General features: G+C 47.4%; 1 protein-coding gene across 1 annotated transcript in view; it reads right to left on the bottom strand.

Annotated features, from left to right (window-relative positions):
* Positions 1-27,562, bottom strand: part of HK2 (hexokinase 2) — a 58,701-nt gene that overhangs the window by 20,662 nt on the left and 10,477 nt on the right. The window contains exons 2-3 of the mRNA XM_036262506.1: positions 19,151-19,313; positions 4,695-4,843 (exon numbers count right to left, since the gene is read on the bottom strand). Coding sequence (XP_036118399.1) covers positions 4,695-4,843; positions 19,151-19,313 — 312 coding nt within the window. The remainder of the gene's footprint in view (positions 1-4,694; positions 4,844-19,150; positions 19,314-27,562) is intronic.

Genomic DNA, 27,562 nt, shown 5'->3' with positions numbered 1-27,562 from the left:
ACTTTTGCTTTCTAAATTCAAAATGAAACACCCATCGAGTCCATGAAAAGCACTGAAAAATAAATAGGATGTTGTGGATGGGCAGCCTCACAACCATGACTATGCTAACAGCACCAAGGAAAAATCCTAAACCTAAGAAAAACCTGTATTCACAATTGCCCAGGCTTTCAATGAGTCCCAAAGCCCACAGTCCCATGGCTTCCTTCTTGCCCACTCAGCATCCTTGAAAAGAAGTTAATGACCCCTCCAGAAGCTTAGAGGTTAAAGCCTGGGCATTCTGGTACAAAAAGTAAACAGAGGCCAAAGAGATTGAGCAGATTCCAAGGGCCAGGTTGACCAGATAGCAAAATCTAAGAGCCAAGGACATGGAGAACAACATTTATTTTTCCCATCAGGCAGAAGCCAGTAAGATTCCACTAAACAAGGGGTTCCCACATGTGCTCCTGAACCAGCAGTATCACCACCACCACCACCACCGATGCAAGTTCTAGGGCCCTAACTCAAACCTGCCAGGGGAGGGGGGGGGTAGCTTCAGCTGACCCTATAGCAATACTTAGAGAACCACTGTACTAACCCACAAAAACTATTTGCATGTGTAAAGGAACTGAGAGCTTGGGAAGTGACAGGCCAGGTAGAGAGGCCCAGTGGCTCCCCAGATGTCTGGGATATCTCAGTGGGAGGGATCCAGGAAGATAAGGCCAACCCATCTCGAAGGTATCCAGCTCTAACTGAACTTCCTGCATGGATCCTGTCCTCTGTCTGATCGCCTGCAAGTCCATTCTGCTCATTCTGAAACTCACAATCTTTAAACAACCTCAAGAGCAAAGACAGGGCCCTCTCACGAAGAGGTTCACCTATGCACAAGGGCTCACTCCCTGAAGCAAAGGTCAAATATTTTAATACGTAAATAAGGTTTCTAGATAACTATTCAGAAAGTTCTGTTCTTTTGTTGGAAAGTCAATCAGAGATAAATTTTATGATATGGTTAAACAAATTCCCAGCACCTTCTTTCTGGTAGTCTAATCAAAATAATTTTTTTTTTTATCCTCACCTGAGGACATTTTTCTATTTTTTGTTCAGGTAGAGTGGGAGGGGGAGAGAGGAAGAGAGAGAAACATCGATGTGAAAGGGACACATCGAGTGGCTGCCACCCGCACGACCAATCAGGGCCAGGGACAAACTGCAACCGAGGTACATGCCCTTAGCGGGAACCGAACCCGGGTCTCTCGGGACCGCAGGCCGACGCTCTAACCGCTGAGCCAAACCAGCCAGGGCTTTTTTTTTTTTTTAAAATTCTCACCCGAGGACATTTTTCCATTTTTCACTCAGATAGAGCGGGAAGGAGAGAGAGGAAGAGAGAGAAACATCGATGTGAAAGGGACACATCGAGTGGCCGCCTTCTGCACGACCCAACCAGGGTCAGGGACAAACTGCAGCCGAGGTACATGCCCTTAGCGGGAACCGAACCCGGGTCTCTCCGGACCGCAGGCCGACGCTCTAACCGCTGAGCCAAACCGGCCAGGGCTCTAATCAAAATAATATTTAATACAAATAGTCTTTCTTAAAAAAAAAGAAAAGAAAAGGAAATTACAGAAGCTGTGCAAAGAGATGAGGCCAATCGTCAGAGGTGGGGGAGGGGAGCTTTCGAATTAGAGGTGAAAGCAAAATGGTTTCCCCTCAGCCAGCCCTGCTCACCGCTCCCTTTCCAATTGCCCTGCCAATAAGGGGAGGCAGAAAAGAGAGGAAGTGAAGAGGTGTTAAACACAGGTGCCACTAACCTTCTGTGGCTATTTCAATGAATCAGAAATTCAAAAATTAAAAATTCACTTCTCAGTCAACGCTAGCCACATTTCAAGTGCTCAGTGTCTCTACCAGCACAAGCTGATAAAGAACAGTTCCCCTGTTGCACAAAGTTCTATTGGACAGTGCTGAGTTAGAAGAAGCTACACTTCTTTAAAAGTGGGGAAGAGGAGACCATCTGCTTCCTTAATTAGAAAACTATCTCCTTTTCTGTTAGCTAATGATCTAAAGATAAGATGCTGGGAGAAAGAGTTAACACCTTCCTGCCATAAAAAAGCTCAAAGGGCATCTTTTATGAAGTTAGAAAGGTTTCCTTTTCCTCATTGGTCTGAGAATCTGCTCATTTCCCTTCCCAGAAGACACACTTAAAAGAATTCTAAAGTGGCTACTCTTACGATTGGTGATTCACTGCTCTCAAGTGGAAGTCCACGCACTAGGAGACATTAATCCAGGGACCCACACTGCCCAGGTTCAGAGATCTTCAAAGACTTTCAGAGAAAGGGTTGGTGATTTCTTCTTGGTTTGAACTAAATTTTATTTTTTATATCCAAATGTTTTCAGTTAAAATACTGATACCCTAAAATAGAGGGCAAAGGGCACCAGTACCCACCACTAGGAAGTTCCTTCCAGTCTTTTTACCATGTTGTTTTCTGCTGCTTTCCCTTCCTTAGGTTGAAATAAATACCTATATTTTGTCTTATTTCATCTTTTATGTAGCATTTTTTTTTCTATTTATTCTAAACCTTTCTAATATCATAAGTTTCACAGTTTTTTTCAGGTGGGTCTCATAGATTTTTTTTTTTTTTGGACTAAAATATTTTGTCTATGGCCTGGCCAGTGTGGCTCAGTGGTTGAGCATCAGCCTATGGCTCAAGAGGTCACCAGTTCGATTCCTGGTCAGGGCACATGCCCAGGTTGTGGGCCAGGTCCTCAGTGGGGGAGCGTGCAGGAGGCAGCCAATCAATATTCTCTCTATTCAATGTTTCTATCTCTCTCTCCCTCTCTCTCTCCTCTCTCTCTAAAATCAATAAAGAAAATTAAATTTAAAAAAAATACATTTTGTTTATGTATACTGCAGCTAGTGACTACTGTGTCAGTAGAGCTAAAATGCCCACAGTCCCAGGGACTCAGCCTCCCTTCTCCAATCCCAGCTTTAAAACAAAGAAAACAGGTTTGCCCTCAGGTCTTCCCCAAGGACATATTAAGGGTCTAAAAATATCTTTCCCACATGTTCTACTGGTGGCCCACAGTTCCTTTCCCAGGAGGTAGCCTTGTGTGGGGAAAACTAAACACCAGGAGAGAGAAGTCTCCACCTCTTCTGACCCCTGGATTCCATTACCTACATTCACTCTTTTACTGAGTGCATGCTGGGCATAAAATATAGCAAGAATACCCAGCACGCAAGTCAAGAGTGATCCCTATGCCAGTGTCCAGGAATGTCTTCAGTGATTTGTATCCACGGACTGAGAGCAGTGGAGAAGGAGCAGAAAGAATATCCCAAGGAAGAATTGTGTACAACAGATGGCAATGAAGAGATAAGTTTCCCTGAACAGTCAAGGGCAAGAAAATGGCTGGGCCATGGCTGTCACTTACCAACCAGCCAGATACTTCTGGTGTGTTGTCAATGAGTGCCCCTCCATAGGAGGGCTCTCCTGGGGAAATTCTTGAGAGGGAGAAACCCCAAAGGGCCTGTCCCACAGGATTTCAATTGTGCAAGAGCGCCAGCCTCTTTGGGGTGTACCTTCTACTCTAGAAGCTAGTGTAGGTAGCTGGGACCAGGACCACCACATGGCCTAGTTCCAGGGAGCACCACTCATGTGGACCACATCATATGGCCTACAAAGTGGATGGAGCCCCCCATACCCCTGCCCCCCGCCAGTTGTGCAAACACAGGCTCTAGTCATATGGATCTGGCTTTGTGTTGTGCCTCTGGCTCCTCCCACTTCTGTGATCTAAGTCACTCAATCCCACATCTATTAAGTGGAGATAACAGGAGCACCCAGCCTCGTAGGACTTGTCTGAGTATAGAATGAGAAGATCCATAAAAGCGCTTCTGCTCAGCCTGACACACAACAGGTCATCACATATCAGCTCCTCGTCCTGATGGTTACTAACTCCTTCAATGCAGCATTGCTGCTTTCTATGGGGTTGGGGCAGCGGAGTAGGGTTGGGGGTCCTGGGGGTCCATCTGGGCTTTAGGCCCTAGAATGGAAGGAGCCAGACTTTGAATCCCAACAAGGATCAGTACCCAATGCATAGTATAGGTGTTCAGAACATGTATGGAGACTATCTCGAGGGCAATCCCATCCTTGCTCATTTTTTTTCTGACTATTACTGAGAAGATCCTTACTTGGATTCCACCTTTCTTCTCCATCCACTGCTTTCATTATGTAGATTCTGGGTACAAAACATGGCTCTAGAAGCCACTGAGGTATGAAGATAAAAAAGCATGACTTGGGGCCAATACGGAAGCACACAGTGTCCACTGCAATGCCAGATGGGACAGACACCCCACAGCCGGATTCTGGTGTTTTCTAAACATGCTCCCCTCCCTGTGTGTCCAGGAGTGTGAGCCCAGCCTCCTGGCAATGGGCTTTCCTTAATAATCAGCATGTGCGAGCAGATTTCAAAAGAGAGGGCAAATCCAAACACCTCCTGCTGCAACACCTCCAGGCCCAGGGCCTCCGGCACATGCTCCCTGCTCTCCGGCCGATGTGCATCTCTCCTGATGGCGGCCCCCATTCGGCTTCCAGGCATGGAGGGGGGTCGCCATGCAGAGAGAGGTCAGGGCATCTAAGCCTCAGCCAGGGTCTCCTCCCTCCGGACCACAGAGAGGGAGCAGCGTCTACACCCGCGGGGCCCAGAGCCCCAGGCCACTGAGAGGAGGTTCGGACCTGAGTGCCGCTGCCGCGCATGATGTCCTCGGGGATGGCGTAGATCTGGTTCTCCATCTCAACCTTCTGGAGCCCATTGTCCGTTACTCGCACCCGAAGCACACGGAAGTTGGTCCCTCCAAGGTCCAGAGCCAGGAACTCTCCATGTTCTGCAGACAGGAAGGGCTACTATTAGTTCAGAAAAAACAAGATCAAGCTGCTCCACACAGACTCAGACTTAAACGGAGTCCTTAATAGCCGTTGAGTCCTTAAAATTCATGAGACCATAAACCCTTGTCGTCTCTGGTAACGGGGTGTCCTATGTACTGTGTGCCTTTTTCTTAACGCTAAGCACTTTCATATTACTTTTAGAATTCACATCAACAATGACATATTTTCACGTCCAGTGATGGGGCACCCACACCCTCACAGAGCTGACTGTTTCCCAGGGGCTTCCAGCCAAGTCCCCATCCAGCTCATGGGGCCCACCCAGCCCTGTGCCAGGGTCCACATCTCGGTTTTGTTCTGCATGCCCGCAGGGCACCCAGCATGCTGCTACAGGCCTGTGGGCCCCTGGGCTTTCTGCCAAACAGTGATCCCTGCACAAAATTTACTTTCAACATTCCCATACTGCGCTAGCAATGTACGAGAGGGTCACGTGACGGAGTGGACTGAGGTCCAAATGGCTATAAATTAAGGGGCCTAGCAAATAAACTAAGCAGGTGCCCCTCAAAAAAAATTCCAGACTGATTTAAATGTGAGAGAAGGCTGACCCAAGAGTCTGTAAGGCAAGAGCCAGGCAGCCGGCTGTTCCTCTCAAACCAGCCCAGAGCTGGGGAAGAGGGGCAGGAATCTCCACAGGCACAAGCAGATCGAGACCCTCAGGAGTCACCAGGAAGGCAAAGTCCTCCCGGGAAACAAGCAGTACACAGATGTTCTAGATGGTAACAGCCTGATGCAGGGACACGCCCCATGTATGGCACAGAATGCAAGTGCTGAGAGGTGCAGAGGCCAGAGCCAGGGCTGGGGGAGGGAGCTGGGCTCACCCTTCCCATCTCCCCACCTCCAACCCCCACCCTGAGTGGCCACCTCAACCAGTAATGGCTCCACCAGCCTTCCACTGCCCTGCTCACACCTTCTCGAAGGAGACAGGGCTATTTCTTCAGGGATTCACTGATTGACATGTGTGTCAACACAGCCCTTTTCCCAATGAGAACTGCCACTGAAGTAAGGTGGAGTGGGTCGGAGGTCAGGGAAGTGCTCCGACTGAATGAACCATCCAGGGTTTTCCTACCCAGGGTTTTCTCAAGACCTGAGAAAAGCCACGTGTGCACAGCTCTCTGAGGGCACTCCCAACGTCCCCGACAGCCCAGAGGGGCAACTTTGGGGCAGAGACCATCCACCCACGGTTCCGTGGGGACTCGCCTCCACACAATCGTGGTCCGGTGGCTGGATAACAGAGAAAGTCAGAGCAGGAGCCCACATTCCTATGGCAGAACTCTGGCCACGGCAACTTCCTGCGCCTCTGAGCCTCAGCGGCCTCATCTCTAAAATGCCAACGTCAGGCCTGACCAATGTGGCTCAGTAGTTGAACATCGATCCATGCACCAAGAGGTTGCCGGTTTGATTCTCGGTCAGGGCACGTGCCCAGGTTGTGGGCCAAATCCCCAGTCTGGGGGCATGTAGGAGGTGGCCAATCAATGTTCTCTCTCATGGATGTTTCTCTCTCTCTCCCTCTCCATTCCTCTCTAAAAATCAATGAAGAAAAAAAAAATGCCAAAGTCATACACTGTGTGGTTATTGTGGGGGCTGCCTCTCAGACTGAAAAGCAAAGACCTAAGAGACATGTCCAAGAAAAACGACTGGACTCGGCTAAGGCATGCCTCCGCAGGGGTACAGACTTTCTGCTCCCTCCCAGCATCGGGGCCCCCTCCCTGCTTTACTCCCTCCCTGCTTTACTGGCAACAGTTGTTAGGTAGCTGGCACAACTCAGCCCCACCTGGGGGGCTCTGCTCCCCACGCAGCCATGGGCGACTTTTCCGGGCACTCCAGTTCTGAGTCACCCCGGGGAGTGGAAGGAACCTCAGCCAGATTGTAGGAAGAGCTATGTGATGGTTGTCATAAGGGATAAAAAAGAAAATCAAAGACGAACTGCCTGCATCAGCACTCTGCAGCCGGGACATTAGCAATCCGCTGAATCGGCAGCCCCAGGGGGAGTGTGGGGGCTGAGGCCGCCAGGTTGGTCAGGATCGAAGGCCAGCCCAGCTCAGTTCCTTGGAGGGGCACAGCTCCATCAAGAATGGCGGTTTTGCAGTCATATTTTCTGATGGACTGAAGGGAAACCACAAATGATAAAGTATTGCTGATGGTTCCGTTCCTAGGATGGAATGTCATCTTTGCTTTTTTTTCAGACTCCGCCGGAAAAGAAATTCCTCTGCTTCCCTCCTCCCCAGCACCGCTCCACAAATACACATGAGCACAAGGACAAATCCTTGTCAAAGTCCACAGTCTCGGAGGCAGGCCCAACACCATGTTTCCCAGAGTTCAGTCCTAAAGTGACTCCTCGGGACCCTGGACAGGTCCCTCTCCCAGGGCCTACCTCCTCGCCTCGCACACAGGCAACAGCAGCTAAGAGCTGGGCCTTAGAGACAGGTGGGCAGACACCTCCTAGGCCAAAGTGGTACTTTCTTTTTTAAACTTGGTTTCTTTCTTTTGTGTGATGTTAGACATTTTGAATTATTGGCTGGCCTTTTGAATTTTTTTTTCTGTGCATTTTCTATTCACATCTTTTGCCTTTTAAAAACGTATCCATTATTTCCTTACTAACCTAAAAGAGTTCTTTGTATATGAAGGAAAATGGTTATATTGGTTGTATATTTGCAATTTTTTTCCAGCAATATTTGTCTTGTAACAACTGTGTTTGTGGTATTTCTGCCATGCAGAAATGTTTAATTTCTATATTGTCAAAATACTTCTGGTCTCTGGGTTTTGTGTTGTGTCCCAAGAAATTCTGAAGATTACATAAGCTCACCCTCTTTCTAAATCTCTCCAATACCTCCTAACATGGTCAGCACCACTGCTAAAATAAAGGAAGCTAAGTTTCGCCATAGGTTTGTTTAAAAGGTCAACTTCGTGTTCTACTTTATGTGAATGTTTTTGAAAGATGAAGTTCAGAACCCTGTCTAGGACAGAGTTCTCACTAGATTATTGTGATAATAAAACAATGGAAGACAGAGGCAGGTGTGAGAGAGATTTAGTGGATTGAAGGCCCAACGTGTAGATGATTTTAATGGAAGAGAAGCTACCATTTGTTAAGTGATGGTCACCTTGTTGAACCCTGTTGGGCATTGTAATTCCAATTTTATGGATAAGAAAACGAACATTCAAATCCAGGTCTGGCTCTCCAGCAAAGTTGTCTACTACAATGAGCAAGGGAAAGTTGTGAACCTTTAAATAAGAAATCCCTCACTAACAAGGCCAAGAGCGTGAAACCCAGAGGTTACCAGCAGTCTCCAAGCTGGCCTGGGTGGCATAGGAAGTGACACTGTGGGTCACAAGATGAGTCACTTAACTAAGGTCATGCAGGGGTAAGTGACTATTGGTTGACCCCGAAGCCCATGCCTGTCTCTCTGCACCACACCCCCATCTCCTGTGGCCCTAGTTCTGGAGCTGAGGATGACCTTGTACAGAATCCAAGATGGAAGCAAATAAGCCATAAAGTGGTAAAAATGAAAGCAAAGACCCCCTGCTCTGTATCAATAACTGCGGCCAGTTGCCCGGGGCCTATTGGAAGGCCAAGTGCTCTCAGCATTGAGTGGCAGGTGGCAGACACACATCCACTGGCATCAGGTGACACGCCCTTCTCCTCAGAGGAACCCAGGATCTACTAAGCTGTTGATGTGGGCTTTTTCATAGCCACAAATAGATGTCTCGTGCAATTATACCAAACCTCTATTCCCACCTTACTGGACACTCCCTAAGCCCTCTCAGCTGAAGGTCCTCCTAATTAAAAGTATCCCCTCCAAAAACAGACAAGGAAAAAGATACCAACCCTCTACTAAAATAAAACAGGACTCAAAGGAGTGATGCTGGTCTGTGGTTAAGACGAACCGGCAATAGGAGTATTAGGTCATGCCACCCTCCAAATTGCCCAACAGTTAGGATCCAGGTTATTAGATGCTTTGCTGACTCATTTCCCACCATGAACTACCTGCCGTTCTGCCCACTTTCAGTGAGGCTCTTATCAAATGCATAAGGTCAGCGAGATAAAGGGCTTTCAGTTTCTCCTGAGAACTCAGTTGTCTCTGAGGAGGACTCAAATGGCACTGGACTAACCGCCTGAACATGACAGTCACGTCATCTTAGTTAATACATCACTAATGTACCTGAGCAGGCCATAACTCCAGCATTGTTAACATCACACACTAACAGGTAGCTTGGCGACAATGTCGGTGCAATTTCTGAGGGGTGAGGGGCAAGGCCAGTTGAATTTTCCAGCGGGGTCTATTTTCAATCATTAGGTACTTGCCACTAATTAAAATAGATCTCCACCTGTTCCTCTCGTCAGGCACTTGGAACAGTGAGCCAGGCAGGGCTCTCAGAGTGACTTGCAAATGGGTTTAGCTTGGTTTTGTATTCACCCCTTTGTCGAAAGCAACTGAGTTCAGAAGTGGCGGCGCTGTGCCTGGCTGAGGTTGGAGCCAGAGTTCAGCCTCTCACTCCAGGGCTTCTTTAGGTGATCCCCTCTTCCCTCACTTCCAATTGTGTTCCTTTTCCCTACTCTTAACTGCCTTATACATGGCATTCAATGTAAAAGATTTCATTCTCTTTAAAGTTGAGAGTGGGGTCCACTGCTTTAAAAATGTTTTTAAAAATCGTTATTTTGAGTCAAACATTGAATCTGTTCTAGGACCTACCAACGAAATACTTCCCACTCTGTGGTTAGTTATTTCGGCACTGTGCACTGAAGACAGTTACTAAGAGCTTCTTAGCTGCCTGGTGCTGTGTGGAACCTAGTCCCTGACCGGACAGGGAGAAAGGGAGCGGTTAGATGCACTGTGGCCAGTACGGGGATAGGAGTGTTATAGAAGGAATGACTGTTTCTGCTCAGATGAGGGAGGCTTCTCCGGAGGCAACATGACACAGCCAGGTCTTAGTGGATGGGTGTGAAGCTGCCAGACAGAGAAAAGGAAACATACAGGAGTTCATGGCATGCTTAAGGAATGGCACGTCCAGAGTGGCTACAGGCTGGGGCCCCCGTGACATGGCTACAAGAAGACAGTAAATGCCAATGCCAAGGACTTCAGTGTTTAAGCAGAGGTCAGATTTGTGTTTTCAGGCAGACTCCAGCAGCACTGCAGACGATGGGTCTAGAGCCAAGGGCTGGTGAAGAGGCTGCTGAGATCTAACCGAGCCAGGCAGTGATGAAGGCCTGGGTTCCAGGGCCATGCGGGGTGGTCAACCACTCCAGTGGGCCCAGGATTGACATGGGACTTTCAGTGCTAAACCTAGGAGAGTTCCGGGTGCATCAAGGTGGCTGGTTATCTGGGAGAAATGTTAGATCCAACCACAGGGAATCAGCCCTTCTTGTCGCCCACTGCCCCAGGCATGCAGCCTTGAACTTTGAGGTAGGTCAAAAACACACAGCCACCCTTTCACACTGAGTTCCTAATAATTCAGTGCCCTCAAAGGGACCTACTCCTACCTACCCTGCAAACGCAGGAATGTTTCCAGGGGCCCCAGGAAACTGCACTGAACATTCTGTTCTTCCTCCAGAGTGGCTCTGGGTTGAGGGAGACCTGGTTTATCCTTTCGTTTTCCTGTGCCTACTAGGACACCTCAGTGGACTGCTCTAAGAATGCGTGGCATGTACTCCAATTCAGAGGAGAGCTAGAAAGATAAATCTGCAGGTCCTGGGTAGGTAATCCAGCAAAAGGGACTTTGTCAGACACAAGTCTCAGCGCACATGTTTCCCATGTGGCTGGAACCACCACTGTCACCACCACATCTGGCAGCCGCTTTTTAAGCTCCAAGGTTCCAGCTACTCCATTATAATACAAAGCCAGCCTCCACTCAGTAGTTCAGAAATAAAGTCACTCCATGTTATTAAAGGTATCAAACCACAGTCCGTTAATGCTGGTGTCTGCCACAGTCAAGGGATGGGGAAATCTGATCTTCTCCGTCACTGGTTTTCAAACTATTTTAAGCACAAGGATGTCAAATGCCAAAATGCAGAGATAGAGTAAAATAGAGGTGCTTCGACTGAAGGAAACGGCCTGGAGTAGTATATAAGCACATTGTAAGTGCCCCTCAAAGCATCCAGAACCCCATTGGAATGCGCCTTCCTGGCACTTTCATATCAGGAAATGTTTCTTAAACTCAAAATATGCACCAGTCACGAAAAGGTACTACATTAGCTCCACAGATGTGAAACCACCCTTCAAAGGATTAAAACATGATTATGTTTCAACGTTGTGTAGGTGCTGAGTGTGTTAAGATTTTCAGGCAGGCAACCTTGGCCAGTTTTCTCAGTGGTTAGAGCTTCAGCCCACGGACCGGAGAGTCCCAGGTTCGGTTCCCGCTAAGGGTAGATACCTCGGTTGCAGTTTGTCCCCGGCCCAGGTTGTGGTCGTGTGGGTGGCAACCACTCAATGTGTCTCTCTCACATCAATGTTTCTCTCTCTTCCTCCCTCTTTCCCTCCTGCTCTATCTGAGGATAAATGCAAAAATGTCCTCGGGTGAGGATAAAAAAGAGATTTTCAGGCAGGCAGACCTGGGTTCAAATACCATTTGAATATGATTAGGGTAAATGATTAGAAATCTAATACTCAGATTTCATCATCTGTTAAGAGGGGATAGTAATAACCTCCCATCTAGCCAGCATCTCTCCCTTTACAACACAGGGAAACGCACACACGCACACACACACACAGTGTTTGGTCAAGATTCGTTGCAAAGAAGGCATAAGGTGTTTGGCACAATGCCTGGTGCGTGTAAATATTCAATAAACTCTAGCTACTGCTATCTGGAGGCCACTTGTCAATACAATCTTCAGTTTTCATTGTAGGCACCATATAAACCCACTTATTAACTTGCGTGTGTGCTACTGCTGTCTCCACTGCCTGGTTGTTGATATGATGCTGAACAACCAAGATAAGGGCTCCTTTCAGGGTTTTACCAGCCTCCGTGCAATTTATCACCAGCCTAGTCTGTCTTTATCATGTGTGCTTGCATTATATGACCCATATCGTTCTGTAATCATTTCGTCTGTGTAAGCCTTATCTCCCCAGGCCAATTTTCACGCTTCAAAGGCAGGGCACAAGGCACCTCTGCACACTTCTGCCACACAGAGAACCAGCTTTGGAGGGGTCCCTATTAAATGAGCTGAACGGCTAGGCCTGAATTACCCATTATTTATTTACGGCTAGGCCCGACCCATATTTATGATCTATTTAAAAAGAGAATCTGATCTGCTCTAGAAACTTTTATTCAGCAACATGAGCCAATACAGACTATGACTCTTCTGGCCATGGAGTCAGGAATTCCTATGTTTAAATCCCAACTCTGCCACTAACTGGCCACGGGCAACCTTGGCACCGACCCTCAATAGCTGCCTCATTTTTAAATTAGAAATGTCTCTCTTGTAGAGTGTGCATGGAGAGATCATTTATGTAAATGGCCTAGCACAGGCATCATGGGTGCTCATTAAATGAGGTCAATTATTCCTGCACTTCCCTTTAAGATGAGACTGTTAGACCCTGCGCTGTGGGCTGGGCCCCCCGACAGAACTGTGTGGGCTGGCTCGCAATCACAGACACAGCCATAACTTAGGTTAGGGCTGCCCACAGAGAGGTTAAGATGGTGAGGATCCTGGCAAATACAAATGAAGCCTTTCTTCACTCAACTCTGCACCACCCAAAACAAGAGGGTGACGGGGTGGGGTGGAGGGAATCACAGACGACAAATGGTGGTGATACAGGGCAAGTGGAACTCTCATAGGTCCTTGGTGGGATTGTTAAATGGTTCAACCACTTTGAGAAAAGAGTTGGAAGTTTCTTATAAACACACCCCAAACTCTGTGACCCAGAAATTCCACTCCTAGTTGTTTATGCAAGAAAATTTAAAAACGTATCCACAAACAGGACCTTCTCATTCAAAAATGTTTATAGCAGCTTCAGGCAAAAATTGGATGTCAATATTCATGTCATACAGGATTCCAATCATACCATGGAATCAGCACTCAAAAAGGAACGAACTACTACTGATACACAGAACATGGATAAAACCTGCATTATAATGGGTAAGCGAAGCCTTGCATAAAGAGAAAATACTGTATGATTGTAATTATGGAATGTTCTAGAACAAGCCAAACTAATACATGTGGAAGTTTAAATGGTGTTTGCTTCTGGCAATGGAGGTTGCCTGGAAAAGGGCACGAGGGGACTTCCTGGGCTGATGGTAATGTTCTCTATTCAATGGGGGCTGCATCACACAGGTGTATGTATTTGTCAGTTCATCAGATGATACTTAAGATCTGCCATCTCACTGCATGAAATTTTGCACCAAGAGTAAATGCGGGACTCTAGCTAATAATGTGCATGCTGAAGTGTTAGGGTTGAACTCATTTCTGCAATTTACTTTGCAATGCCTGAAATAAAACAAAATGGACTGGTGAATGGAAGGATGGAGGAGTGTGATAAAGCAGACCTGGTAAATACCAATGTAAAATCTAGGTAGTCCATTCATCACACAGTTCTTCAACTTATTTGAACTGGTTAAAAAACATAGGGCATTGTTAATATACATACCCTGGCTGACACCAAATTCAGTCACCTAAGTAAGATACTCTTGGATCATTTATGTATATTTCATTTTTATCTGCACCAACTCTGTTTATTCTCCCTGAGTGGTCCACCCATCTATGAAGTGCAGGTATTTTTTAGAATCAGCCCTCACAGGGCTCATTGGCTGCTGGCATTTCCCTCCTTCTCACCAAGACCTCAAACAATAACTTAGGATTCATTGTTCTTCAGTGTAATACAGGGCTCCGTCATATAAATGAATGGCCTGAAACGTCCTGATGTCTCTCCCACATTTTCTACCAGGACCTGGCTCTCACTCCAAAATGCAGGGCCTCTGGTGATGGAGATGAACCCTCCGACCTGCTCCCTCCAAAAGGACCTCAAGAGGCTCACTGATCCTCTCTCCATAAAATTGGTGCTGATGTGCCTCTTGCTGTGGTGGGTTGTGGCTACACAGGACTGTTTATATAAGGCCACACATCTGATTCTCCATTAATTCTCGGTTTAGCCAATCTTCTGATGTTTCCTTTTTCACAAATAAGAAAATGAAGAATCGGAGCATAAATGAAATGTTCTAAAGCACAGCCTGAATTCAACCCCATTTAAACCTAGAATTCTGATCTGCAGCCCTCACCACACGCCGCTGAAACCACCTCTCATCCTTGGCAAGAAGGAGCCGACTCTGTCGATGCCCATCCAGGACAAGACTGGTGAGGAGCACTGAAAGCAGTGACTTTACCCTACGAGCTGAAAAGACATAGTGGGTCGTAATCAGCAACTTTTTAATTTTTTTTTTTTTTATCCTCACCCGAGGACATTTTTTTTTTCCATTTTTTGTTCAGATAGAGTGGGAGGGAGAGAGAGAGAGAGAGAGAGAAACATCGATGTGAAAGGGACACATTGAGTGGCCGCCACCCACATGACCAACCAGGGCCAGGGACAAACTGCAACCAAGGTACATGCCCTTAGCGGGAACCGAACCCGGGTCTCTCTGGACCGCAGGCAGATGCTCCAACCGCTGAGCCAAACCGGCCAGGGCATCAGCAACTTTTTAAAGAACAGAAGGTAATAGGTTTGATTGCATCCCATTGAAGAATAAACACTGGTCCCTGAAAGTTGTATCAATTGTATATCAATATTTATACCTATGTGTTTCTTGCTGTGTGTAGTACAGAAAAGTTAGATTTAAAGATCAGTTCCCTCTAGATCAGAGTTTTAGATCTAAGGTTTAATGTCCCAGATTTAAAAAGTAATACCTGGCCCTGGCCGGTTTGGCTCAGCGGTTAGAGTGTCAGCCTGCGGTCCACAGAGACCCAGGTTTGGTTCCCGCTAAGGGCATGTACCTTGGCTGCAGTTTGTCCCCGGCCCTGGTTGGGTCGTGTGGGCGGCCGCCACTCGATGTGTCCCTTTCATGTCGATGTTTCTCTCTCTCTCTTCCTCTCTCTCCTTCCCGCTCTATCTGAATAAGAAATGGAAAAATGTCCTCGGGTAAGGATAAAAAAAGTAAATAAATAAAAATAAATAAAATTTAGTTAAAAAAAAAAAAAAGTAATACCTGAAAGGAATGGGCTGAGAAAGATTCTGAGTACGGCCAGTGTGGAGCACACACCACTTGAGCAAAGGCCTCTAACCTTCTCTGGGACAGAATCAATAACAGCAACAGAGCCCAGACTGTGGCCTGGGCCAGGAAGCAGATAAATGTACCAGCAAGGCCCCACGGGCCGTGTGACCACATCCAGGGGAAAGGCAACAGTTCCACACACTCTGCTCCTCTCAACACTTTAGCGGGGAACTAATGACAGAGAATTTTCATTTTTTAAATACATTACCCCAATATATAAAACAGACATGAGTGAAGATGTTTTGTTAATGGAGGACACAGGGAAAATCCCCTCTGGCCCCAGCTGTGGCCCCAGAGGCACATCTATTTTATTTGATCTTTAAGAGCTCTTCAAAATTTTCATTTTTGAAAGGCTTTATCTATTGAAGTGTCCCTAGTCCTTGCTGTCATTTCAGAACTCACAGCCCCAACTAACAAAACAAGACTGAAAGCCTTGATGTTGACTACTTTCTATTACATTCTCTCATGTTCCCCTCTGCAGTTCCACTTCTCTCTCCAGAAGCAACCCCCGTCGTTATATAGTGTACATTTCCCAGTTTAAATAATCTTATGATGTGTATATGTCCATAAGCAATGGATAGCGTTGCTCTGAGGGATTTTTTTTTTTTAATTGACATTCAACTACTATAAGGTCCATGTCCTTTTACAATGTTTCACTCATTGTTTTTCAGATGTATCCATTTTTATATATGCTCATTTATTTACCATGCTGTATAGTACTCCATCACATGGATCTTCTGTAAACTGGTCCCAAATGCTGTCATTATAGGCATCACTGCTATGAGCATTCTTGGACATGCCTCCCGGAGTTCATATGGGAGTTTGTTCAAGGTATAGTGGGAATTATTGAGTTGTCATATACACACATTTTCAACTTAACTGGTTATTGCCAACCTCACATCCCAGGATAACCAGTATCAATAGTTCAATATATGGGCTTGAGACTCCATACACCTGCGCACACGCACACATATAATACATGACTTTACAGAACAGAAATACAAATAAATCTATCTCATGCTTTAGAGGGTTGCAGAGGGCTGTTTTCTGCATTAATTGACCAGTGCCCAACTGATAGACATTCGGGTTTTTCCCTCTTTACAGTATTTCAAGGAATTTCATGCATAAATACACACATTACTTCTAGTACACGTGCAGAATAGATCGGGTCTGTTGTTCCACCTCTCATTTTACTAAGGAGAAAAGGCTGAGTGTCCCTAGACATTCAGCCTTTCTGAGTCCCAGAAAGCTGGGGTAAGGAGCTAGGCCATGGACCCTCCAGGAAGTGAAAAACCACAGGGCTGGGGGCCAGGTTTCCTACTGTCTAGTCTCCAGTTCTTTAAGGGGGTACTTTTCTGCTTAAGCAAATAAAAAAATCAATGCACAGTATTCCTTTTACACACCATCTCCATTTACAATGTAGAATTTGAAATTACAAAGAGGCTTTCTGGGTTTCATGAAAGTCATGTAAAGTCCTACTGTTTCTGCCTCTAAAAGAGACCAGGCAGAAAGTCCTGCCCCAGACCCTTCTGCCCCAGAAGGCTGCAGGGGTCAGCCTCTGGCTCCCGACTTCAGTCCAGGCACCTCACATTCACAGAGGCCAGAAGCATACTTGCTGCTCCATGCACACTGGGCCCGAGGTGGGACACAGACGGGCTCCCAGGACTCTGCCCTTTGATCAGGGAAGGAGACTAATAGCCACACAGCACAGCAACCAATGCAAACTTCCAGAGACAGAGGGAGGTCTCTGTGCCTCAGATCTCTGGAAAGCAATGAGAAGAAAAACAGCCTGTCCCACACCTAGTTCTCTCCAGCAAACTTATTCACCTGCCTACACTACAGGCCAGACATCCACACCCTACCTGATTTCAAAAACTCTCAGCAGAGCCTGGCCAGTGTGGCTCAGTGGTTGAGCATCGACCCATGCACCAAGAATTCACGGGTTTGATTTCCAGTTAGGGCACATGCCCAGGTTGTGGGCCAAACCCCCAGTTGGGGGCATGCAGGAGGTGGCCAATAGATGTTCTCTCTCATCGATGTTTCCATCTCTCTCTCTCCCTTCCCCTCTCTCTAAAATCAATGAAGAAAATAATTTTTTTTTAAAATCTGAGCTGAGCATGTGCTGTGTGCCCTGCTGATGCTCACACACATGAGGGGTCGGTGCAGTCTTGATGCCTGACCTTTGGCAGAGATGAGTTTGAACCCTGACTGAGCCTCTCAATAGCTCTGTGGCCTTAGGCAAGTTATGACCATCCAAGCTTCAAATTCCTCATCTAAAAAATAGAGATAAAATTGGTGACTACTTCCTTGTAGGATTTTGTGGAAAGTACATGAGTTAGTGCACGTAGGAGCTCAGGAAAGCCCGAACTCCTAATATACATTTAGCAACTATTCAGGGTGCTGGCTTAGTGCTAGTGCCTGAAATAAAGACAAGGTCCCTGGCCTTAAGGAGAAGGTACATTTATCAGAATGTCAAATAGAAACAATAGGAACAGGTGTGGCCACCAGTCAGAGGGAGTGGCAGGTACAATAAACGTGCCGATGTTGAGGGCCTACGTTGAGGGCCTACGAGGGATACTCAGGAACTGGGAGAGGCTCTCAGCTCTTTAAAGGGCTGAGACACACACACTCAGAGAACAATCCCGAGCAAGGTCACTCTTTGGGTCCAGGCTGGGTCCCAAGGCTTCGGCAAACACAGACTTATTTTAGGAAACACAGAAAGGTACAAAGTCTTGTTAGACAAACTAGGTCCCCAGAGGCTCTCAGGCAAGTAAGCCTCAAGGACACAAGTGTGATGGAAATGCTGAAGGCATGTGGCCTGTGAACAAGCCCTGTCCCATGACCTGCCCCAGTCCCAGCCCCCAACCCCAGGACTTCTCTGTAGACGCCTCACCAGTGACCAGCTGCTTGGTGCTTTCTCCTCCTCCCAAGTTCCTGGACTTCCTGGTTCTTCCACAGCCCTGGCATATGCCCCTTGGGCTCCTCCCACCCTCTGGAATTGGGTAGCTGCCCACACCCCTCACCCCTCATGGCCCCACAGATACCTCATCTCTAACATGGAGGGTTCCGTGTGACAGAGCTTAGCTCTGTTCCCTTCTCTGAGGATGTTGCCACCCCCAGCAGCTGGCATCACGGCTCAGTCCTCTTTCAGCCCTGCCCCCCATATCCTACCCGCACCACTGCCCTGTGCTGTCCCAGCCGCCATCACCCCCTCCACTCTGCACATACTGCTGATGATACCTGTTACACCCAGACAGCTCCCCTCACACCCTGAACACCTTTCAAGAAGAAAGACTCCATGTTTTAGGTAGGCATGCAAGGCTTTCTGTGATCCAGCCCCAACCCACCTTCCACCTTTAATCCATCATGGCCCTTTTCTCCAATTTGAGTCAATCACATGCTGGGTGGTGCACCATGAAATAGGAATTCTGTATCCAAATACGGGGATTAGACAAAGCTTGACAGATTCCTACTGCACAACTTCAGAGCCTTGAATACCTTGCTGTGTACTGTGGCTCTTCACATTATCTCAAATTCAGACTTGTAACACTCTTTTTCATAGAGTTCAAGAACAATCTAGGACAATCTGAACCACACTGTTTCTCCAGCAAGACTGTGGAACGTGCCAGTTAGGTGGGCCAGAGACTGCCGTGGCCCATGGCCATGACCATCTTAGGCACGTTTGTCGTTCATCACCATCACTGAGTACAATCTCAGCAGGATCGTAAAATCCCAAACTGAGAAAGGCCAAGCAGCCTTTCTCGGCACACGAATAGGAAGCAAACACCTGACAGCAAGGCCCTGGTCCAGCTGACAAGGACATGTTCCTACCTTAACTCCCAGGGCTGCCTGCTTTCCCAGTCTTCCTGTCCCACAAACTTCGTTCAATTCCCTGTATGCTGAAAGTATCCAGGGTTGATTTCTGAGGCTTCAAACCAAAGAACCTTCACTGATACACAGTTCTTTAGGTCCCTGAGCAAAGCCATCCAAAATTCCCACCAGCAATGGAGCAGCCAGAGCCAACCCCTCCACCTCCCTGCGCCACTGTGCAGTACCTGTCCCATCTGGAGTAGACCTCACAAAGGTGGGCAGCATTTTCACTGAAGCAGTGGGGTGGGTGGTCGCTCCAAGCCCTTTCTCCATCTCCTTGCGAAACCGCTTAGAGACCTCCAGAAGGGTCTCGTCAGAGAGCCGCATGTGATAGAGATACTGGTCAACCTGCAGGAGGGGGAAACGGGAGTAGAGACCTGTGAGTTAAATAAATTCTGGTATGCATCTATGTCACAGAACAACCCTCAGCCCTGCAGAAGAATAAAACCTGTCATACACAGAAGGTAAGACCATTTAACCGGAATCTATTTGACAGGATTGTGTCTTTTAAAAGAAACTAAATTACAATTGGAAAAATCGTTTTCATTTTATTTCTGGAGAATGGTAAAAAGTAGAGGAAAGGGCCTGTTAGGGAAAAGTTCTTCTCAGAAAGGTTGAGTTTTAATGTCTAAGACATCCCTTTAACCGGAGTTGATTACTGACCCTCATCTCTTCTCCGCTCTCCCACCCCACCCACACCTCATGAGGTCAGTCATGCCAACCCCACCACCCCTCAACCTAGGCCAAGCAGCCATCACATCACCTCTTGCCTGGACTTACACAATCCCCAATTCTACTTTTACCCCTTCCATCCATTTTCCACCCCCAGCCAGACTCTGCTATTACTTCTCTGCTTAAAATCTTTCAGTGGCTTTCCATTAGAACTAAACCCTCTGGAAATCCTTCCAAGGCCCTATACAGTCTGGCCTTTCCCCACCTCCTACTCTCATTGCATGCCTCCCATGCAGACTTGATCCGTCTTTATCCTTGGTTCAGTCCCCACTCACTCAACTCACCCTTCCTGCCCTGGAGCCTGTTCACAAGGGCCCCACAGCTCCTTAGTCCACTCGTCATCTGCCGTCCAACCTCTTACCAATCCCTCAAGCCTCTCTCCCCAGAGGCCTTCTCCCAATAAAATAGGCCTCCCATCAGTCTAAGAACTGAGACTTTTCTCTTCAAAACCATCCATAATTTGTAAATATATATTTATTAGTGTCTAAATATAAGCACCAAAGGCCCGACCAGTGTGGTTCAGTGGTTGAGCATCAACCCATGCACCAAGAGGTCGCTGGTTCGATTCCTGGTCAGGGCACATGGCTAGGTTGTGGGCCAAATCCCCAGTGGGGGGCATGCAGGAGGTGGCCAATCCATGTTCTCTCTCATCGATGTCTCTATCTCTCTCTCCCATCCTCTCTCTCTAAAGTCAATAAAGAAAAAAAATGTTTTTTTTTAAAAAGCACCAAGGGCAAGAAGAGCCATGGTATTAGCTCCCTGCATCCCTGGAACCTGGCACTGTGCCTGATGCATAACAGAGACTCCACACACAGTGACACAGCCTCTCCTCTCCTCGCCTCAGGATGGAGGCACTTTCCATAGTGATTCCATCGATCCTGTTTCCAACATAAATTTACATGAGCTCTTCCCAGATTTACTACCAGGAGAAGAAGAGGCACTGGGAGTCCTTCTTGGAAATACCTATCTGCCTTGGCCACAAATATTCCTAGTTTTCTCCTACTAGGAAGGAATCAGGTAGAAATCCATCCAAGAAGGCACACAAGTTTCCACAATATTCCTGTTCTCAGCAGCAGAGTCCATGACAGGCAGCTGCTGCCATGGAGGGTGGGGCTAGAGAGATTCAGGAACCCTGGGCGGCCCCTACTATGCCCTCAAGGTGTGAGGATTGTGGTCCTCCCAGCCCTGCCCACGAAATGAGGGACCAGAAGGGACCCTGCTCCTCCCAGCTCCAAAACTCCAGGATGCCCAAAGGCAAAGCTGGAATAGGTGCTGACCACCCCCTATTCCTGAGGGTAACACAAGTCAGTGCCCGCCTGTGCCTTGCCCTTACTCAACTCTGACAAACGAGCATACATTTTTATTAGCTTCCCTAGACAAAAGTCCTCATTAATATTATAGCCTATTATGTTTTCCAGCATTTTGAGTCAGGTCTTTTTGGATTTCCTTTTAACCAAACTTACAGCCTAGGATTTCCAAAGAAACAGGAAGAGGTGTTTAATCCTTTAAGAAAAGGATGATCCAGTGTCTTCCTTTGTGTCTCCTTACTCATATCCACTCTCTTCCCGGCTGAATCCTAACTTCCTGTGGGTGTGGGGCATGTCCTTCTCTTTGGACCTGTTTCTGCCCTTGTAAAACAATGAGATTGGCCCTCCTGAGATCATTTCAAATATCCTGATCAGTACTCATCGTTTATCATTCTTGTGAAATCCCCAAAGGTGAAAGATCAGAGTCTGGAGTGAAATGCTGAGAGCAGCTGTAAGCAAGGCAAAGGAGTCTAGAGAATCGGCCCGCCCCTCTCCACGCCGGCCACAGGGCTCCTTAAACAGAATCAGCAGACACCATGCTCCACAGGGCGGGGAAGGGTGAGGAGGCCCTGGCCACTCTCCCTCCCCGCTCAGCACAGGGGCCAGGCTTGTCATGCTGGGTTTCCAGTTTGCCAAAATGAGGATTTCCCAGACCTCCCTGTTGTCAGCATTTATTCAAGAGCTGCCCCAGACTAAGTCCACCAACTCTAAATCAGGAGGAATCCAACCGTCCATTCTGTTTTCTGATTCCAGGCTCCTGGCACCTTACTTGCCTTGAGCCCACTGTCTGCCTCAGCCCCCCAGGCCATGGGGCACCAGCCCCAGCCTGAGCTGGGTCACCTTCAACTGATGTGGGTTTCCTTCAACCCTGGGGAGCCAGGGTGCTCCTGAGGAGGCCTGGCCTCCCCAACAATGTCGTCTGAGGCTCCCCAGGAGGTCAAAGGGAATAGCTTCAGACAAGTCCCCTCTCTGTTGGTGCAGGGGGAGACATATCTCTGGTGACCCCGAGCCCAGGACAACTTTAGTCACTGCAGAGGCTGCCTGTTCCAGACCGGATGACACTCGGGCTGGTCCAAGCACAATGCCTCATGGCTCAGGCATCTTGGTGTGAATGTACAAACCCAGGACCCCCAGACCAGAGGCCAAGGCCAGACCACACCCCGGAGTAGCCCAGGATGCCCTAGTGTACAATGGTAATAACAACAAACCCTTACATGGCACTGACCCTGTTCTCAAGGTTCTGCACCCATTTTGTCATTTAATTCTCACAGCAGCCCTCTGAGCCAAGTAGTGTTATAACCACCTTCTACCAAGAGGGGCAGGAAATATGCCCCAAATCACACAAATACAAAGGGCCAGGCCAGGATTAGACCGGGCAGCCTGGCTCATCTGTGTTGCTTTCTGCTTCGCTACATGAATGCCCCTCTTCCATCGGACAACAGCAGGTCTATACAGGCCAAATGGCACTGCGGGACATTCAGGTTTGCCACACCCACGAATAGGCCCCTTCTCTTCCCATCAGCCCCTTGATGCAGACACAAAGGGCACACTGCGGTGGGCATGGCCATGGGGCTGGCCTGGCAAGTCAGAGAGAAGCAGGGGCAGCAAATATGACTCTGGTCCTTATCAAGAGTTTGACATATGACAAAGTTGAATCTCCCACATAACTATTTTCCCAAACAGAGGAGAGGGCTAGATCCTCGCTGCCACCCACTCCCCACTCCATAGATGGCCCGAGTCTTGCAAAGAAAGCAGGGGAATTCCTGCACGCAGGAGCAGAGCCTGAACCACCTTCTTACGAGGTTGTACCATACACAAGAGAGCAAGGTGGAGTGGCCACAATTCTACAGTGGCCATTCTTACTTTAACTTGGATGTTGAAGCTGTGACAAGGTTTGTTGGAAATCCAGTTGATACTTCTCATCGTTAACCCTCAAAGACTCTAACAAGTTAAACGGTCAACTTCTACTCAGACATGATGCCCTTTACCAATAGATTATAATCACTTTGCAGTGGTGAGTGACAGATGATGATGATGATAGTTACAGCAGCTCAAGTTCATCAAGCATTTCTTACCTGCAAGACACCAACCTATGGCTTTGCTGACTTGACTTCCACTGTCCTTTCATAATAGGTCACTTGGTGGTGAGGGGCAGAGCTAGAGTGAGATGTGTCTGACTCTAAAGCCAGGCCCTTGGGACGAGCATCCTCACCTGTCCTGCAGGCCCTCTTAGTGCCGGCAGACACTCCCTGCCCTGTGGTTTCTTGGATGACCCCAGGGCCTCAATTTCCTCTCTGTCACATGAAACTAAGAGAAAGGATGAGGGACAAATGTGAAAAATGCAACCATGGCACCTTGGCCTAAACTTCCTCTCTTGCACAGCATGATGGTGTATCCACCTGAGTTTATCAGGGCCACTCAGGAAAGGATGGTTAATCACCTAACGTCGCAGCTTCCTAAACACACCACTGGGGCTCTCCCAGCCTTGGCCGGCACTCCTGTGCTGAGTGAAGGGTGGCCAAGGGAGACAGAAGTCAGAAACTAGAAGCAGCCTCCATACAAAGAAAGTTTTCCTGGAATGGGAAGGAAGTGAATGCACTTTGCAGAATCCTGCCAGCTTTCACCCACAGTGCAGCCAGAGGGAAGGAACACCAAGCCCAAAGTCATGGGAGAAAGTCATAGGAGATAACGAATGCACACAGGACAGTAGGACTGCGGCTAAAAAAAATACCCACTCTTAGAAAGGAAAGGCCCTTGGGGAATCTAGCTGAATTCCACTGAACACAGACAGCCTTTGGGTTTGTCTGGTTTGTCTCTCTCACCTTAATAAGTTACCGGGCCTAGGTTTGAATGCTTCCAAGCATGACAGGCTCACTACTTCTCTAGGTTGGTTAGTTTCTATTGTTGGTCAGCTCTAGATGTTAGAAAGCATTTCTTCAGTCTAAGATAAATCTATGTTCTGGTTACTTCTGTCTAGCCTCCACTCTGCCACTTGGGATCAGCGTTCCCAACGTGGCTGCACATCACAGCCACAAGAGGAATGTTTCAAGACATAGGAGGGCAGGGAAGAGATAAACCAAAGAACTTATACACATATATGCACAACCAATCGACACGGACACTAAGTTGGGAAAGGCAGGAGGGGGGTGGGAGTGGGAAGGAGGGAATCAATGGGAAAAATGAGGGACATCTGTAATACTTTCAATAAATAAATAAATAAAATAAAAGAATTCCAAAGATCCATTCCAGACTAGCTAAGTTGACATCTTCAGGGCTGGGTGCTCCAACATCTTCCCCTCTCCTTGGGCCCATATCCACCAAGCCAACAATGTGATCGTGGTGGGCTGTTCTGAGCAACAGTGCTTAAGGTCATTCTTAGCACTTTTCTGCCTGGGGTCTTTGAAAGTCAGTAGTTAAGATACTGGGCTAAGTGTGAAATGGTTGATCCTGGGGGTTGGGAATGGAAAGACAAGCCTCATACTTGTTGGACGTTATCAAGCAGAATCATTCGGGCCAGCCTTCATGTTGTAGCTGCTGGTGGTGAAGTACAGGCTGTGGCACCAGGGAAACCAGTGTTCGAATCCTGGCTCTAGCATGTGTGCAGGTGGATGAGCCACTCTCTGTCTGAGCCCGTTTCCTCCCTATAAACTGGATGCATAGCCCTACACAGCATCCCTGGCATAGGTGGGGTGCTGAATGTAAAACGCTGTAACCCCTCTTTTATTTGCATCCCCTTCTCTTTTTCTCCTAGAGTCTCACCTGCCAAGTGGCACCCTTGGAGGATCAAGAACATTTCTTGACTCTACTTAGTCCCATTCAGGGTTAACAAAACAAAGGCTATTCCCCCAATTGTCCCTTTTCTTTCAGCAGTGGGTGTGTGGCCTGTCACACTGGGCCACTTCTCTTTAAATCTCTATTAGGGGGAAGGGACAGGAAGGGTCATTCCAAGCTGGGGAAACAGGTAAGCCAGAAGCAAAGCCTGCTGGGGTATGGGAAGGCACCTGCCTGCGAGGACACGGGTGTGTATTCAAGAGAAGAGACGGCAGTTTCAGAGGACATCTACTTAGCAATCCGGAGATTAGATTTCCTCGTGGGGCAATTTTGGTCAGTTTCTTTGTGACCATAAAATACCACTCCAACATGCCCACTTCCTCTACAAAATTATGGGTAGAGGCAGGAAGAGCTCTAAAGGGAAATCAACCCCATACTCTTTATGAAATAGGATAACATCCCAAATGGGAAGCCCCTCTCCTAAAGGGCCCACCTTTTCCTCCAGACTAACACTCAAAGGAGAGGAAATCATGTCACAGCAGCAATGCAAGGAATGAAGGGAGCCGAAAGGCACCCTGGTAGAGGCTCCGCATCAAAGTGTACAGAAGCCTGGAGGGACAGACAGAGCCCCACCCAGGTATGGGGAAGCCCGGGAAGGAATGGCCTGGGGGTGAGACCTGGAAAAGGACCTCAGAGAAACTGAGACCAGGAAGAGAGCTTGACCAGGGCCACACCCTTGAGACTAGAATCCGGCTCCTCCCAGATGGCTTATTCTAGTGTCAAAAACAATAAATGACAATCTGACAGCAGGTCCAGAAGGGCCCATGTCACCCTGAGGCCGATTTCAATTGAATGGCTTGTGGCTACTGCCTGGTTCCAGAGTCCCAGTGGGAAAATGGTCCTGATCAACCTATTTATATGTAGAAGAGAACACTATTCCAACATTGACGGTTTGTTATGTAAAGTACTGCAAATCCTACCTTAATAGTCAGTTTCCAAGGGAAGTGTAGAAGAAATCTTAAATTTCAACATCTAAATGTTTAAGATTCATTCTATTTAACCCTGACTCTAACCACTGCTGGGACTCCAGCTTCTCCCATTTTATGGCCTTTATGAAAACCAGTTTATGCAAAGCACAATGGTGTACAGGAAAATAATTTAAAAAGAAATCAATTCCAGAGATGGAAAGTGGTGATGGTAGGACAACAACATACACACACACACACACAAAATAGAAAATAAAATGAGCCCTGGCCGGTTTGGTTCAGTGGTAGAGCATCAGCCCATAGACCAATGAGTTGCAGGTTCGATTCCGGTCAAGGGCACATACCTCGGTTGCTGTTCGTCCCTGGCCCTGGTCGGGTTCATGCGGGGGATAACCAGTCGATGTGTCCCTCTAGCATCGATATTTCTCTCTCTCTCCCTCTCTCATCCTCCCACTCTATCTGGAGATAAATGGAAAAATATCCTTGGGTGAGGATTAAAAAAAAAAAAGTAAAGAAATCAAGATTCCTGTTCTCTAGGACCTTACAAGATAGAACAGAACTCAGCTCATATTATAGATCCAATAAATGTCTCAAATAGAATGGAAGGATGAGTTTCGGCAGATAAGAAAAGTAAACACAATGCCAGGCACCCATGGAAAGTGTCACAAGTGCAAATAAGCAGCCTGAGAGACCAGCATTCAGGGGAACTTGCTTCCGGGTTAAGAAGATACATGTATACAAGTCAGTGGATATATGTTGACCTGGAGGTAGTAGGGAGATCATATGAAAAGGTTCAGAAGGTGTGGGCAAGCCCAAGATCCTGGAAAAAGACTATGAATTCTAGGACCAAGAAAGCTACTCACCATCAATACATAACATTACCTCCTAAATGCAATAGGTTTATAATCAGTATGATTTAATCCTATTGCTTTTAATCAAGGGATCTCGGGAAGGATCATAAAGATCACCCCACTGAGTCAAGTTGCTTTGTTGTTCACTGACCAGTCAATTCTCTGTAGAGTTAATGTCAGGAGAAAGTCTGGCTGCCCAGACCTGCTGTTCTTCCTGCTACGGACCAATAAAATAAAAGTGACTGATTCAAGGAGAGCTGTCCCTTTTGCCTTGACTGGCAGGAAGCTCAGAGCTCTGGACTCAGCTCCAATGAACTATACCCTCAGTTCTAAGCTTTTTTAGTAATCATCCCTGCCTGTTCCATGACTCTTGTTCTAGGAATTTTTTTACTGGAAACTGAACCATATCACCTAATCCTTTTAGTAAGCAGACAGTACATGATCGAGCAAATGCTCATTTCTACAGGACACCCTCCTGGTAGAAGGATGAACCCAAGTGACCAAATCAGACAAGAAAGCAATTACAGCCCGGCCGGTGTGGCTCAGTGATTGAGCATCAATCCAAACACCAAGAGGTCGCCAGTTCGATTCCCGGTCAAGGCACATGCCCAGGTTGTGGGCCAGATCCCCAGTGGGAGACATGAGAAGGCAGCCAATCAATGTTTTTCCTCACTGATGTTTCTATCTCTCTCTCCCTTTCCCTTCTTCTCTCTAATGAAATAAAGAAAAACAATTTTTTTTTGAAGAAAGCAATTGCTCAAGTATATAAGCATCAGGGCCAAGGACAGAGGCACCCTGGACTTTGGGTACCTCTGATTTCATAACTAGAGCCTTCTCTCCAGGAAGTGCCACTGATCACTAGGTAATTCCTACCTTTAGCTTCTTCTAGACCTCAAGCAGACCAACTGATTGAATTTGAGCTTTCCTGGTACTCGTGTTCTTATCCTAAA

The sequence above is a fragment of the Molossus molossus genome, unplaced genomic scaffold, assembly GCF_014108415.1.
Source record: "Molossus molossus isolate mMolMol1 unplaced genomic scaffold, mMolMol1.p scaffold_m16_p_15, whole genome shotgun sequence".
Lineage (NCBI taxonomy): Eukaryota > Metazoa > Chordata > Mammalia > Chiroptera > Molossidae > Molossus > Molossus molossus.
Note: the sequence above shows the minus strand (reverse complement) of the source record. Positions and strands in the feature narration are given on the sequence as shown.